The sequence below is a fragment of the Ipomoea nil genome, unplaced genomic scaffold, assembly GCF_001879475.1.
Source record: "Ipomoea nil cultivar Tokyo-kokei standard unplaced genomic scaffold, Asagao_1.1 scaffold0813, whole genome shotgun sequence".
Lineage (NCBI taxonomy): Eukaryota > Viridiplantae > Streptophyta > Magnoliopsida > Solanales > Convolvulaceae > Ipomoea > Ipomoea nil.
In genome coordinates this window covers 425,562-440,636 of record NW_017617241.1, presented here as the reverse complement: position 1 = coordinate 440,636, position 15,075 = coordinate 425,562, and the positions used below count along the sequence as shown (strand labels likewise).

The 15,075-nt window shown below is 34.2% G+C and overlaps 2 protein-coding genes across 5 annotated transcripts; one reads left to right on the top strand and one right to left on the bottom strand.

Moving 5' to 3' along the window:
- The first annotated feature begins 2,240 nt into the window (after positions 1–2,240).
- LOC109178011 lies at positions 2,241–4,757 on the top strand. The gene is made up of 7 exons (XM_019327505.1): positions 2,241–2,381; positions 2,912–2,959; positions 3,041–3,087; positions 4,031–4,097; positions 4,182–4,225; positions 4,325–4,382; positions 4,472–4,757. Exons 1-7 carry the CDS (start codon positions 2,316–2,318, stop codon positions 4,520–4,522), a joined length of 381 nt encoding a protein of 126 aa, XP_019183050.1. The 5' UTR covers positions 2,241–2,315; the 3' UTR covers positions 4,523–4,757.
- A 1,226-nt stretch (positions 4,758–5,983) lies between these two features.
- On the bottom strand, positions 5,984–13,620 carry LOC109178352 (serine/threonine-protein kinase BLUS1-like). 4 transcript variants are annotated; one of them, XM_019328002.1, is made up of 22 exons: positions 13,387–13,617; positions 12,215–12,483; positions 11,924–12,130; positions 11,231–11,485; positions 10,521–10,645; positions 10,360–10,404; positions 10,202–10,283; positions 10,028–10,096; positions 9,787–9,957; positions 9,607–9,672; positions 8,802–8,870; positions 8,569–8,706; positions 8,333–8,406; positions 7,808–8,056; positions 7,506–7,576; positions 7,317–7,393; positions 7,038–7,163; positions 6,916–6,958; positions 6,741–6,787; positions 6,540–6,601; positions 6,413–6,464; positions 5,984–6,268 (listed from the first exon to the last, which is right to left on the bottom strand). In XM_019328002.1, exons 3-22 carry the CDS (start codon positions 12,089–12,091, stop codon positions 6,221–6,223), a joined length of 2,037 nt encoding a protein of 678 aa, XP_019183547.1. In that variant the 5' UTR covers positions 12,092–12,130; positions 12,215–12,483; positions 13,387–13,617; the 3' UTR covers positions 5,984–6,220. The 4 variants fall into 4 exon arrangements, with proteins under 4 accessions (XP_019183547.1, XP_019183546.1, XP_019183545.1 ...); XM_019328001.1 differs by having other exon boundaries at positions 11,924–12,503; XM_019328000.1 differs by having other exon boundaries at positions 11,924–12,483.
- Between the last annotated feature and the right edge of the window lie 1,455 nt (positions 13,621–15,075).

Here is a 15,075-nt window from a genome sequence, read left to right as displayed (position 1 = left end):
AGTTCATGGTGGGAATTGAGCACTTGACAATAATACATGAGGGTGTTGCTATTTGCACCACCCTTTGGTCAAAAGTAGGTATAAAGTATCTTGAAATTGTAAAAAGGTGAAAATTTTCAATAATTACATAGGTGGTGTAAATAGCCAAATGGGGATTCATTTAGCTATTTACACCACCTTGGTCAAACCTCATTTATGAGGTGTAATTAATAATTTTTTAATTCAAAATTTAATTAAGAGAAAATGATACTTTTTTCCCCTAAGTTATATACTTATAGTACTTTTTACCCATGAATTATCATGTTAGCATATTAGCCCTTCAACTATTCTAAAAGTGACGATTCCACCCCCCCCCCCCCCCTCCCCCTCCTTCGATATATTAAATTGACATTTTTACCCTTAAAGTAAATATTTTATTTATTTTTCTTCTCTAACAAATTATTGCGTATACGTAGGGATGACCACGGTTTGGTTCTAACTGAACCGGACACTATAGCAATCGAATTAAAAGTTTCCGGTTAAGGGAAAATTGTACACTTTTTTCCTCTGAGTTATATGATTATATCACTTTTTTTTCTCTCTGTTATTTGTTCATCCACATTTGCTCCCTCAATTATATTAAAAGTGGCAGATTTTCTACATTTTATGTTAGGTGAACATTTTTACCCTTAAAACTAAATATTTCATTTATTTTTTCTTCTCCAACAAATTATTGTTAATATGTACGGATGACTATGGTTCGAAACAATTTTTTATTTTATTGCCAATTCAAAATTTATTTATTTATTTATTATAAATTCTATTTCTTATTTTTAAAATAATATAAATTCAATAATTATTTTATTTTATTTTATTTCATTTTTTCGGTTCTGAATCGTAAGTATAAGAAAATAAAGTTGTGTTGTGCCTTCACAATTAGTTAGATTTGTTATATATTTTCTTAAACATTTTTAACCCTAAGAATCTAAGCTCCACTCCCAAGGTTCGGACCTATGACCATTTATTTGAAATGGTAATTGAAATGTCATCATATTACATGATAGTTGGCTTAATAATATTATATATAATCAGTATTGTCCCGTGCGATGCACGGACTAAATATTAAAAATTTGTTTGTAATGTTAGAATAGGTAAAAAAATGTTTTTAATAATGGTATTTGAAGTACATAATAAGAAAACATGAACCACAATTTAATTGTTTAAAATTACATTTTTATTAAGTATATGACAAAATAATTATGATATTGTATTTACAATGCTTAATTTAATAATTGAAAATAGTATGAAAAAGTTACTATATATTATTAATCGCAACTAGCGGTATACATATTTAATCTTGAGTATGTTTACTCCTAGTATGCTACCCATGCGATGCACGGAATGAATATTGGACAACATTATAATATTATTATTTATTAAAAAAATACATAACCTAATATCAACACAGTTGCAATTCATATTCATATGTTGACTGCAAATTAAAAAAAACTCAATATGACTGCGAAAGCCTAAGAAATCAATATTTTTCCCATTTTTAATTGGAATGAAGTTCGAAAGAGTAATATATAACACGTGTGATTGTAAATTAAAACAAACTCCCTTTGGCTTTGGTTACGATTCAGAACCGAAAAAATAAAATACAAAAAAATAATTACTAATTTTTTTTAAATAAGAAATAAAATTTATAATCAATAAATAAATTTTGAACTGACAATAATAAATAAAAAAAAAATTGTTTGAACTGAACCGTGACCATCCGTACATATAAACAATAATTTGTTGGAGAAGAAAAAATAAATGAAATATTTAGTTTTAATGGTAAAAATGTCTATCAAACATAAAAGGAAGAAAACATGCCACTTTTAATATAACTAGGAGGCAAATGTGGATACATGAATAACTAAGAGGGAAAAAGTTAAAAGCATATACCTAAGGGGAAAAAGTGTCATTTATAATAAATATTTGTTAAAAAAATAATGTTTGACTAAAATTAATGAAGGTGGTGCAAATAGCAATTTTTTATTTACACCACCTAAAAATTATTACACCTATTAAATAGGTGGTGCAAATAGCAATTAGGGTGGTGCAAATAGAATTCCCCTAATACATAGGCCTATTTGACACTTCTCCCTTTTTGTTTTTAGTAGAGGCATTCTTTGCATTTTTTTTTTATAAAAGAGAATTTTTATGTTTTTTTCTTTTTTTCTTTTTACCTTTCCCCATACAGAAGAAAAGAAAAGCACTGTAAATAAATACTCCGTATCGTATTTAGCTGAAAACATTGGCCTGTCGCCTGAGGAGTGAAGCGACGGTTAATGGATCACAATATCTCATCACCCGTTTTTCCAGTTCGTCACAAGCAGTTCTCTCTCGACATTCAGGTTTTATCGATGTTTATTGTTTTTTCTCTTAATTTAGTTCATCGATTTAGTAATTTAGTTGTTATTTTGATGATATCGGAGTTGTTAGTGATGAAAATACATTTAGAGAAGCTAAGCACTGTTCATGCTCTTATTAATCAATCCGAATGGTTACTCAATTTGGAATTCGTTGTGCATTAGTTTGGAACAGTGTTTATTATTTTCACTCTTAGTTTAGTTAATCGATTTCATAATTTCATTTTTTTAATGATATCGAAGTTGTTAGTGATGAAAATACATGTAGAGAAGCTAAGCATAGTTCACGCTGTCATTAATCAATCTGAGTGGTTACTGAATTTGGTATTCGTCGTGTATTTGTTTGGAAACGGATGGTAAAAACGTTGGCACACCACTTGTTTGATGTATTGCGTAGCCATGTTCTTTTGCATTATATATTCATATCTTTCTGCAGTAGAGAATCTGTATGCTTATGATACAACAGTCCAACAGGTTTCTTCTCAAATCTATTTGTGTTTACTTTGTCTTATCAGGGGAATAAAACAGATATTGTCATATGTAGCTACGATGACCATTTTCTCGTGAGTTTCCCATCCCAGATTTTGTTGTCAATGTTTTCTTTTAAGATGTTGAGCTTTGCTAAGGATTTTTGTTACTTCCAGGTTATTGCAACTCAAATAGGAAGCATGGGCACTATACTGCATGCCAGGTCTGCATTATCTGTTATCTAGTTAAGCTGTTTTTTCCTACATATTTCTTATAATTTCTGTGGTGGATGGTCCTTATACGGAAAGGAATCTATATTTGTTGAAAACTTATGCAAATGTTAGCATTATTTTAGTCTTTGTCCCTGTACATGCCCAGCACACTAAGTATGGATGAAACACTAGGTTCAAAATCTTGCTTTAAGTGCCAAGCAATTTGTTAACCTCCCTTCCTTCCAAGAGTGAGAATAGTGATCAGCTTTTGCTATGGCATACAAGCAAAGGTATCCTTTGCTATAAACATGTCATCCTCAGAATTTTTACTAACCAAATCAATGTTTTGATATGGATTATTCACTGTCCTAAATCATAAAACAGCTTTACAAAATGGGCACATACTATGGGGCTTTAATAGTCACAAAGGAAAATTAAAAAATTGTGAGGCTGCAATAATATGCATCTTTGTTAGGTTTGACTATTCTATTTAGAGTCAGCATCCTCCAAACCATGCATTTGAAATGTCACAATTTCATAAAGGGGTCTATCCCTACCTGGAGTTTTGACATTGTTTTCTTTTCTGAAGTCACTTGCGTCTGAATAGCTTATGATAACACACCATGGTTTATTATTCAATAAGAAGAACTATGTTATGTGGTCCAAGGATGGGCCATTTAAAATTTTGTGTAATTTGTTTTGTGTAATTAGATTATTAAGACTATAATTAAATAGTCCACTTTCTACAGTCCCAGCAAAGATTATGGATTATAGATCATGCAACCTTATTTAAGCCAATAGTTCACAGGTTACTTGGAGTAGATTACAGATTATTCACAATACATAATATTTATAAGCTTTACCAACAGGACCAATATGTAATTGATAAACAGGTTATTAAATTATACGTTAATAGTCAGATACAACTTTTGTTTGTATCATTTTGTTTGGTAGGAAGGAGGAAGGGATGACGACTGAACCAAACTTTAGTGTGTCCGTAATACTGGGGAAACGTGATGAGGTAAGTGATGGCTTGATGCACACCACATTAGAGTTCCATAATTGTTGTTAGAATACCTAAATCTAATATATCTCAATCCTGCAGCCTATGCTAGTTGCTTGTGCTAGGCAACTTATTGAACATATAAGGTATTTCCACAAATCCAGTGACTATAATTTCATGCTTGCAAACTAAGCACTGTTTCATCAACCATTATTATGTCCTGAAAGCTTCCAAAATGTTGGCAGTTCCTCGGGATCCTCCAGACCTCTGGTTCTTGCACTTGGTTTGAAAGATCATTCTGTGGTTAGTACATAAAAAAAAATAAAAAAATCCTTCTTTCTGAATACTAGTATGAATTTCTTGCATTCATGTCAATCATTATTTCTATGCAGACCACTCTGAAGGGCATTGTTTCAGCCGTGAACAAAACCTGCCTCTGGTAATCTTTCATGCATCCTTAGGTCAGTTTCAACTGCCTCTGGTAATCTTAAATGCATCCTTAGGTCAGTTTCTCAATGTCTCGGTGAGAAGGCAGCAATTCTTAGTGACTTTTTGGACAAACTTCAGTGTCTTCCCCCACTCTTGTGCATGACATTTTTTTTTTTTGCATATATTGATTAGTGTTGAATTTGTTAGAAGTGTGTTTGATGATGATCCTAATGAACTCTCTTCCAAATACATTATGGTGATAAATGTTGTCAACATCGCTAGGGTCCATTAGGCGTTTGATGGGCCCTAGTGCCCATCTTTAGTTTAAGAGAACCCAAAGGTGAGACTCTTGGTGAGAACTCCAAGCAGTAAGACTAAGAACTTGACTAGCGAGATCAAGTATCTCAACTGTTGCGTTGAACTACGTTTGTCATCTATCCATTGGTTGTCGGTGGCATATCGATGATGGTCTTGTCGATCAGCTAGCTTGCTAGTTGCTACTCTGCTAGGTTGTTTGTGTGAATCGACAAAAAGGCTATGCGGAACTATATTTGTTGTATCATGTATGTCGATTGGTTGGTTGTCGGCTTGATGACAATTGGTGAGATCAAGAACTTCGAGAGGAGATCGGCGGTGACTGGTGAGAACAAGAACTTTAATGATTGTTGATGGCATATCAATGATGGTCGCTTGTCGATTAGCTAGCCAGCGACTCTGCTAGGTCGACTGTGTGAAACGACGAAAAGGCTACAAGGAACATGTGAAATAAATCAATTAAGTCACTGCCTAATACAACGACTTTTGCATAATTCGATTTGGCCTTGGGGCGCTAGCCGGCCACATAGGATGAATTGCATGCACCTAAAGGATAGGAAAACAAGGGGAAATGACAAAAATGAGCAAAAAAAATAAAAATAAAAATAAATAGAGTTGACAAAAAATAAGGTGGTCTTAAAACAGTAAAAGTTGGGCAAAAATAGACAAAATTCGGTTGTGATAAGCCTTTTTTTTTAAATGTAGCTCCCAATACAATTGTTTAGATCAAGATTTTGTGAGGAAATAAAAATTGAGAATATAAAGTGTGAGTATACATAGTATTTTTCTAAAAAAAACAGGTTAAAGAAAGAGAGGAGGCATCAACCTCTGTTTTTATAAAATTTTCCTTTCTTCGTCTCTAGATCACAAAGAAAGAGAGAAGATGACTATGGTTTCCTTCAACCTCTTTCTTTCTTCTTTCTCTTTTTTTTTTTTAAATAAACTTTTCTTCCTTCGTCTCCAGACTTGAGGACGAAGGAGAGAAGAAGAATGCAGTCAGAGCTGCCTTCAACCTTTTATTTATTTATTTTTTAAATACTTCCCTTTCTTCTTCTCTCCTCTCTTTCTTCAACCTCTTTTTTTGTTTTTTTTTCAAGAAAATATTATTTTTAATCCCTCAGCGACATCTAATTTATTTAAACAAACTAACAATGACATGCTTTGTGATAGATTTAAATTACATTTGACGACAATAAAGTTACAACATATAAAGTAACTTTAATTATTAATTACAATATATGGCGTCACTAAATTACAACATTATGGTAGAATATGGTGCAATACTATGAGTTAGACCAATTCAAAATTTTGGTAACAGATTTACATAATAAATATGATACACAAAATATGATTGAAATGAACAGAAGCAGAACCCCACCATAATGACTTGCACCATTTCATTCTTTATCCTCTTTTCCAAGGATTGCATTCAATTTCTTTTCCATCTGCAATCCAGAACAATATAGTCAACCCAAACTATTCAGCATCATTGCATGAAAATACTTTTAAGCCAACAAAAAAAAAAAAAAAAAAAGGGAGGGAGGAGGGAGGGGGTAGAAACTTATTGTAACTATGGAGAGAAGGCATACCTGAGCATTTTTCATCTTCTGTAGTTGCAACTCTTCAACCAGGTTCCCAATGCTGAAATTACAAAAACCCATTAAACAAATAGAACACACACTGCATTTTTAAGAAACTTGCAGTCTTGCTATGTACCTTTGTTGCAATTGAATCACCTGGGACAGTAGATCTCTCTCTCTTGCAGAAGTAGGAAGCATCTTTATATATGTCCACAAAAATAAGAATTAAATGCATTAGCTGGCAACTCAGCCCGCTGTATACTTTGGAAGCCAAACATAACCCAAAATATAACGAGATAATACAACTCATGCATTCTTATAAAGAAATGATGGGTACCTGAGAAAGCCCATTAGTTCCAGGTTCACCAGTGTCCATAGAATTGACTGCATTGAAGTTAATAGGGGCCAGTCAGAAATTTTACCCCCCAATCAAAAGAAAGGGAAAGAAAATATCCATCTGGTTGGAAAGTAATGTAGTCTAGATGTGAAAAGCAAAATATAAATAGTATTACCAGATGTTTGCTCCACATACTTGATCAATTTAATGATTTCGTCCTGAATATATCAATAGAAAGTAATTAACTAACAGTCAGCATAGTGAGTCATGCAAAACCAAAAAGCAGGCAGAAATTACTCTTTGCAACATATTTTGCTGCAACATGTATTGCAATGACGGTAGAACTGCAGCAGCCATTGGACCAGGAGCAGCTGGGCCACTCAAACCTCCAGAAGCAGGGTTAAAGAAACAGTTTGTAGGACCCTGAACGCAAAAAAGAAATGGCAATGGTTACAAAGCCATTGCCTAAAAGATAAATTGCTAAGTTATGCACTTAACATCAAACAATTCAGAACAGTTCAAGATGAGTTGGCAATTAATGCAACGAGAGTAAGAAACTGTTGGAAAGCATACTACCTTTGGACTCAATTCCGCAGAAGTGACTTTGAAACGTCCCCTGCGTTGGATAACAGCTCCTTCAGGTGGATCTTCCCCTGTGAAAGAAGATTCAGAAATTTAAAGGAATGATTTGAAACAAGCAACTAAAATCCTTAAAGAATGCTACACTAAGAATCAGAAAAATCAACATAAAAAAATGTATATTACCAATTTCTTTCTTGTGGTGATACTGCAGTGGACCACTGTAATTTCGCTCAGATCTAGGCTGTAGAGACTCCCTTTATATTAATTAGAGAAACACATCACTATTCAATATTCTATAAACCTCTTAGAAAAGGGAAGGAGGGAGGTAGCACAAAGGTTACTATAGGCTGCCTTGAAACTACAGAATTTTCAAGTAGCCATTTTAACCTTTAAATGTTACTTACTATACATGTATATGATAATAACGCAACCCACTAGCACTACCTTAGACTAGAAGATAAGAAATGAATACTCGAATAGTATACCTCTCTCCATCAATTGTTCCATTTTTAGGCGATAGTGAACCACTCAAAAACTTTTTATACCCTGGACTAATAGAGCATGCTAAGGAGCTGTTTTGTCCCAGATTCTCATTATCTTTTCCACCACTTTCATGGTCCCTAGCATTGGTCAATGGCTGCAAAGCATTCTGCTGATCAGAATTTGAAGGAATAACATCTTTCCAGCTTGGACTACCAGCATCCGTTTCATCCTTGCAAACATCAAAACAGCCCCTGCACCAATACAAAATTTTGCATTAAAAAATGTATGCAAAGGAATAAATTACAAAGAAATCAAGAATGTCTTGCCAATTATATATATATATATATATATATATATGAACTAGTAGTATTATGTGTGCATTCATATCTATAGCTATAGTTCATCCATTTCAATCAGCCTTGTAATAGTTAAGATATATTTTAGTATAAGGTTAACAGTTTGGAACATTATAAAGGTGGAATAATATAGAGATGTGCACACACCAAGAAAATGGGTGTAAACCTTACTTGAGTGCCTGAAGGGGTTTAATGGGAAACCCTGCAAGTGAGTTCTCCAAATCATTAATGTCGCTTAGACCATCCTGAGTAGAATGTAGAAGAAATATTTAAACATCTTTGCTTGATAGAAAAATCTGAATAAAACTGAAGATAGATGTAGATGCTGCAATAGTATAAAAATGAGAGGCACTGATACAATGGTTCAACAAAGTAATTTACACTTGAATATGAATAAAAGGGTATACCTCAGGTGACATATTATTTGAATGATTAGCCATCTTGGATGACAGCCTCTCTGTTGGAGAGCCAACATCATTATGCCTATCCTTTCGAGTCCTGCTTCCAGTTGACCCTTCAGTACTAGAAATTTCATCATCCGGTATCTACAAGCCACAATAGAGAAGTGTAACAATTAATAAACCTAGAGTTAGCTTCCATACTATAGAAACTTATTTGAGAAACAGATCTATCTACATACAAGAGCAGCTTGGTTCTTCAAGTCCTCAAGATTGAAATTCCATGCACTGATTCCACGAATGTATTCTTGCTGCAAGAAAAGCACAGATCAGTCTTAGATAAGTAAGGCATGCTTTAGAAAAACAAAAAGATCAATAAAATTTTCTCAATATTTAATCGATGTTTTATGATATGTCATGCATATTTAATTGATCCTTCTCCATCTCTCTCCCTTAGGAGGAGGAGCATCAGGCAGGTAGTTACGGGTAGATGACGATGATAACGGAACTAGACAGGAGGAAAATGCATGGTACTATAAGTTTTAAAACATAAATCAGCTTTCTTTGTTGTTGATACATTAATTATGTTGAAGAGAATCAAGGGAAAGCTGGCATATACCCAAACAGACGTCATTGAAAGGATGGTACTGACAAAGAATGAAGCAGAAATCAGACTAGAAAAATCAAGCATTGCAAATCTTCACTTGACTTCTTAATGCAATAAAATATAGAACGTACTTGGCAAACAGCTATGCATGCATGTGTCTCCAAACATGACAGTAAAGACATAAAACAGTAGAATCTCATGTTTATGGAAGGTAGGGAATAATTCCAACCTCTCACCCACACGACAGAAAACCTAGTGATGGCTTATGCCCTCTAACTGACTAACTATTGTAGTAGAAAGAACATGACAAGAAAAAGCACCACTTCCACATATGTAAAATTTCACACATCAGAAGTCTGGTACTGTAAAATTTCACACATCATAGTAGATATTTGTCTCATAAAGAGATTGAAATTTAGCATGCATTTTTAACTGCTGACCTGTGATAAGTGTTCCTTGTCTTCATATAATGCCTTGTTCTGTACAAGAACTTCTGATTCTCTAGTCTGCAAAATGCAATTCCTCAATATATTTCAAGAAATCAGAATCAAGGTTATAAATAGCAAGAAAACAAGAGAGGAAAGGTTCCAAAAACTACAGATAAAAGAGTAGCACAAGACCTTAAGCACCCTAAAACGATCACCTAAAGGGGGGAGGCCGTTGAGGATGCTGCGGGCCAAATATTCACTTGAACGTCCACGGTTAAAGAAAGGGTGTTTCAAAAGTTTTTCTGAGGAGGGACGCTTCTTTGGATCCTTCACTAAGCAAGCAGCAACCATTTCCTTGAAATACTGCAGATGCACCATACTTTCTTCAGAAAAATATTACAGCTATTAAGAAATTTTATCAAACAAAACAAACCTTGGAGAATCTTCTGTCCCTTTCATAGTCCAGACCTGGTGGTGCATTTTGCAGGGTCATGAGCAGAACCTAAATTAAGAAGAGAAAGGAGATTGATTAGACAACAATGATTTTCCAGGGAATCCATAATCACCTCCAAATGCAATAAATAGTTCATTATAAGGTAAATATCACCTTCATTGGTGGGTACTTAGAAAATGGTGCATGGCCATGAGCAAGTTCAAGTGCTGTTATCCCGAAGGACCAAATATCTGCTCTGTTATGTGAAACCAATTTTAGAATAACTTGATCTTAATCTAAAGAAAGAGTGCAGAGAGTGTGGCTATACTCACTTGAAATCATACCCATGCAGTTGCTGCATAACTTCCGGAGCCATCCTGAATGAAAAATAATAATTAGGAAGAAAATTTCCATTCAAGTTGATAATATAAATACTTTTTGTGGTGAAAGTAAAAGTGCTTATAGTACAACAGTGACCTACACAACTGCTTACCAGCAGGGCGTTCCAACGAAAGTATTTCTTGATCTTTGCCTGTCACCAGTATCAAACATACAAGCAGATACTCCAAAATCAGCTAACTTGACTGCACCATTGGTATCAACTAATATGTTCCCAGCCTGAAAAAAGTACAAACAGCAAAAGTGAAGCAGACAAGAGTAGGAACGAAGGGTGTGAACTCTTAATCCTGCATCACATGAATAAGGCAATAACTACTTAATCAACGGGGAACCTTTTTTTAGTGGGGTACAGTGAAGAGAGAGTAGCAGAATGATGGAAGCCACAGAGCATGGCAGCAAGAGAAATGTCTGAAGTCAACTAATTAATAATACAGTCTTGCTGGGATAGGGCAGTTGGACCCTTTAGTATGGATTATGGATACGGGATACCACCAAGGTTTATGTTGGCTATCAAACTAAAAACCATTCTCCTTTACCTGGGCTTGGGATTGACTAACTGAAGAACAAGTTATGTAAAGTTGGGGAAGGGAGAGAACAGTTTAAGAAAATAGTAAATGCCATATTTGATTGATATTCAGAAAGAAAGTTTAAAAGTACAATAACTTCTTAAGTATCTCTACCAAACAATCAATCTCAAAATGTTTATAACTCCACAGCAGGGCATGTTTCTGAAGAACAATTACTCAATCAATTGGAAGGGGAAAGAGGTCAATCCACAGGAGAAGCAAAGTAAGCCTGTTATACCTTTACATCTCTGTGGATATGTCCATGTGAATGAAGATATACAAGTGCTTTCAGGACTTCACGCAGTAATGTGGCAATCACAGGCTCTTCAAAACCTTCGGGGAAAGCTGATTTCATTATATGAAGGCAAGATCCACCAGCCATGTATGGCATCACAACCCACAGGTTATGACCAGTAGTGAATGAGCAGTGTGCACGGAGTAAATTCGGATGGTTAATCAAGATCATTGTCTGCACCTCTCTGCGGATGCCATCCTTTAAAAAAAGAAAAAAGAAAAAAGAAAAAAAATGGGAATCTTCCTCTCAACAAACATTAATTTTAATTTTACAAGGAATGCCTCAAAACTAAGATGAATTTTGAAGACAAGAATAGGTGTTGATGCGAGTAAAGTTCACTACATCTCAAAAAAAGGCACTGTTTCTGAAAAGCAGATTGCTTTGAAGTGGAACATTTGCAAACAAATCTAGCTGTCTAGTTCTTGTAAAATATTTACAAGCACAAATATAATATAGTGATATGACAATTCAACACTCAATTATATGCATGATTCAATTGAAAACCATTTCTAATCATCATCTATGCAGTACAAACAGATACTGGTAATTCTGGCTTAAACCACCGACATAGTACTACGCAATCATACAAAAGATATTGAGAATTCAGCACAAGGTAAATTGAAGAGTCTTACATACCAGGTCATTATTACACCTTTCCAGATCAAGAACCTTGATTGCAACTATCTCATTAAGTGGAATGCACAGAGCTCTGTACACAATGGCACTCACACCTTCTCCAACTTCCTCATATAATTCATAATCCTTGGCATTAACAGGGAACTTTTTCTCTGAGCTTCCTTCCATGGTTTCTTCTTATGCCACGGCATAAAATGCCCTTTCTACCTAGTGTTCTCAAAGAAAATGTGAGCAGGGTGTTGGAAAAGGAGGCTAGGGTAAAAATGCATGATGTTTCTTCCAACTGCATACCATTCTACAGAGTGTTTGCATGGCTCAAGCTAGGATCTACTAAGAAAATTTCTAATTAAGAATACAGTGGATGATGATCTCAGCAGAGTTAACAGTTTCACCCAAGTTGGCAACTGATTATTTGATGTCTAGCGGAGCCTGCCTTGATTATCACCAGATAAGTTGGGAAGCCACTCCTGAATGCTCTCACATCAACTCTTCAATTGATATTTATGTGGCAGTCAGTTCAACCAGATCTCTGCCAGTATCCTCCGAAGAAAACAGTCCCCCTGCGTGCAAGGAATTTCAGCTACACCAATGTCGTGAAAAGAAACAGAAGAAATAATAGAACAAGTCCAGATTATCAATAAAATGATCCAACTGTTATTTTCAGTTTTAATGCTTGTACAACTTTGACCATGAAATATTTACTGCCTCCATCCCTCCCTGGCTCCCTATGTTTTCTTCACTCTAATTTCTAGGGGGGTTTAAGACAATAACTATTCTTGGAAATGGTAGAAGCCTATATTGAACAATGAACAGACCTTTGACGAAATAGATGCACATTATGAATTTTAACAGCATTATGAATATGAGAGCAATACCCCACATAACTAGTAGGGAATTGTGTATTTGTGTTTATAGAAAAAATTAAAATTAAAATTAAAATAAAAAATAAAAAAATACACACAACAACAACAACCACCTTGATCATGTTGTGATAGAGAAATGAAAATTAAGAAGGCAAAACACATTATGCCTTTTTTGCAACATCTAGTCAAAATAAGTCAAAGTAGAAAAGAAATTCAGCAAAATTCATTGAACAGTTAAACTGTCAAACCAGTAAAATCATAAAATGAATGATTCAACTTAATTGGCACATATTTGCTTAAGAACTGCAACCAAATCGCCATGTATGCCACAGGAAACTCCCATACCAAAACAGCTGTCTGAATAAATCTCACCATGCACATGAAAGTTTTGGCTTGAAATTGCTAGCAATCAGCATGAATTACCATAAAATTTAACGAAAACATAATAAGCTCAATGAATGCACTAAATAAATAAATAAATACATAAAAGCTCATGAATTTGATAATGCATAAGAAACTGCTTCGTATAAACATGTTAAGATGTGGAATGAGCTTCAAGCTCAATGAGTCTGTATAAAGTTTTAGGGACATGGTACGGACCTAGGGTTTCGAGATCAGGCAAGAACTCCGAGAAGAACTGAATCTGGCAGAGAAAGAAGCTAGAGGTTCAAACGTCGCCGTTTTAGCTGGTGATGAAAAGCCTTTGTACTATTCCGCCATGGACGAGTGTGTATTTAGAAATCTAGAATCAACAGATACAGTTCTCACTTCTTCCCTCGTAGTTAGCCGTCCACGGATGCTGTGATTTAATCTTCGCCGTTAAAATAATTCCAGACAGGGAATAGAATCTAATTTGGGAAAATGCATTTAATATTTTATATTTTAGTATATGTAATTAATATTATTAATTATTATGCTATATTATTGTGTTGGTGGGAAATAAATTGCGGTTACATTACATAAAAATCAAAATGATATATGACTTTTTTTTTTTTTTTGGTTATTCCGGTAAATAAGGAAAGACTAAATATCCAAAATAGTCCATCGACTATAGCTAAATTCACAAATTGGTCCTCGGTTTTTAATTTTAACCAATTAAGTTCTTAACTTTGCAATTTTAATACGATTTGGTCCTCCATCTATTTGATCATTTGTTGACTGTGATTTTTGAGAATATATATGTAATTTCATGATCCATCGTCGGGTTTTTAAGGTTCGGTTGCATTTTCAAACCGCACTGTTACATTTGAATCCACTACTGAATGCAATTTGTCAAATCTTGTCGTCTTTCTTCATCCCCTTTTTGGATTCAATGTAGTTGAGTTCGTACCAAAGCGAAGAGTTAAGAAAAGTGGGGTGTTACATAGGCGATAGACTGTGTCACGGCAGCGGCTGATGGGCGGGCGGCGGTGAAATTACATATATATCCTCAGAAATCACGGTCAAATAGACGGATGATCAAATCGTGTCAAAATTGCAAAGTTAAGGACTTAATTGGTTAAAATTGAAAGTCGAGGACCAATTTGTGAATTTAGCTATAGTTGAGGGACCATTTTGGGTATTTACTCATAAGGAAACATGCCGTCAATATTCAAGGCTACGTATTCTTCTCCTAAAAGGTTAAATATCCCAATGGTCCCACATCTTGACCCGACAGAGCATTCGAGAGTATGTACTCTATTGTTTGATTCTAACGGGTAAAAAATCATAGGGAAGTAAACGAACATAGGTTATCAATTATTAATCGGCTTAAACTATTAATGCCAATAAATCGCTGTTATTGGAAGTCGAATTTGAAACCATATGACTTTCTTTTAGTTTATCATAACATGATACATCTTGTGAAATTCTCAACTTCGAATTAATTTGTGGTTACCTTATTGAAAATTTCATTATTATAACAATTTTAAGAGACTGTTGAAATGCCATCATTGTATAGAAACATTATTTAGAAAAAAAAAAAAAAAAAAACTCCCAAAAAAATTAGCAAGAATAAATTAAAAGCATTACCATTTTGAGTATATTCAATAAATGTTTATTTTCAATAAACGTTATCTTTGACTTTAAGGATAGAATATTCTTAAATCTTCATATCAGCTATCTCACTCAATAAAAATAACTACAATCCAATGAAGGAATTTGTCATTATGTCCGACGGTAGAAATTCTGAATTACACCCAAGAAATAAATGTTTATTTTCTATATCTTGTACACTAATCGTTCATTAATAAGAGCAGACTTATTTAGTTTAGAATATAATTTGTATACTACATTAAATATTATATTGAT

Excerpts from the sequence above, each read along its gene's own strand:
- LOC109178011 (XM_019327505.1), top strand. The coding sequence starts at position 2,316 with ATGGATCACAATATCTCATCACCCGTTTTTCCAGTTCGTCACAAGCAG. Across the intron at positions 2,382-2,911 it reads AGTTCTCTCTCGACATTCAG|GGGAATAAAACAGATATTGT; the intron begins GTTTTATCGATG and ends TTGTCTTATCAG. Across the intron at positions 4,383-4,471 it reads GTTTGAAAGATCATTCTGTG|ACCACTCTGAAGGGCATTGT; the intron begins GTTAGTACATAA and ends ATTTCTATGCAG.
- LOC109178352 (XM_019328001.1), bottom strand. The coding sequence starts at position 12,091 with ATGGAAGGAAGCTCAGAGAAAAAGTTCCCTGTTAATGCCAAGGATTAT. Across the intron at positions 8,871-9,606 it reads ACAAGGAACACTTATCACAG|CAAGAATACATTCGTGGAAT; the intron begins GTCAGCAGTTAA and ends CTTTTCTTGCAG. Across the intron at positions 6,788-6,915 it reads GTATGTGGAGCAAACATCTG|TCAATTCTATGGACACTGGT; the intron begins GTAATACTATTT and ends ACTTCAATGCAG.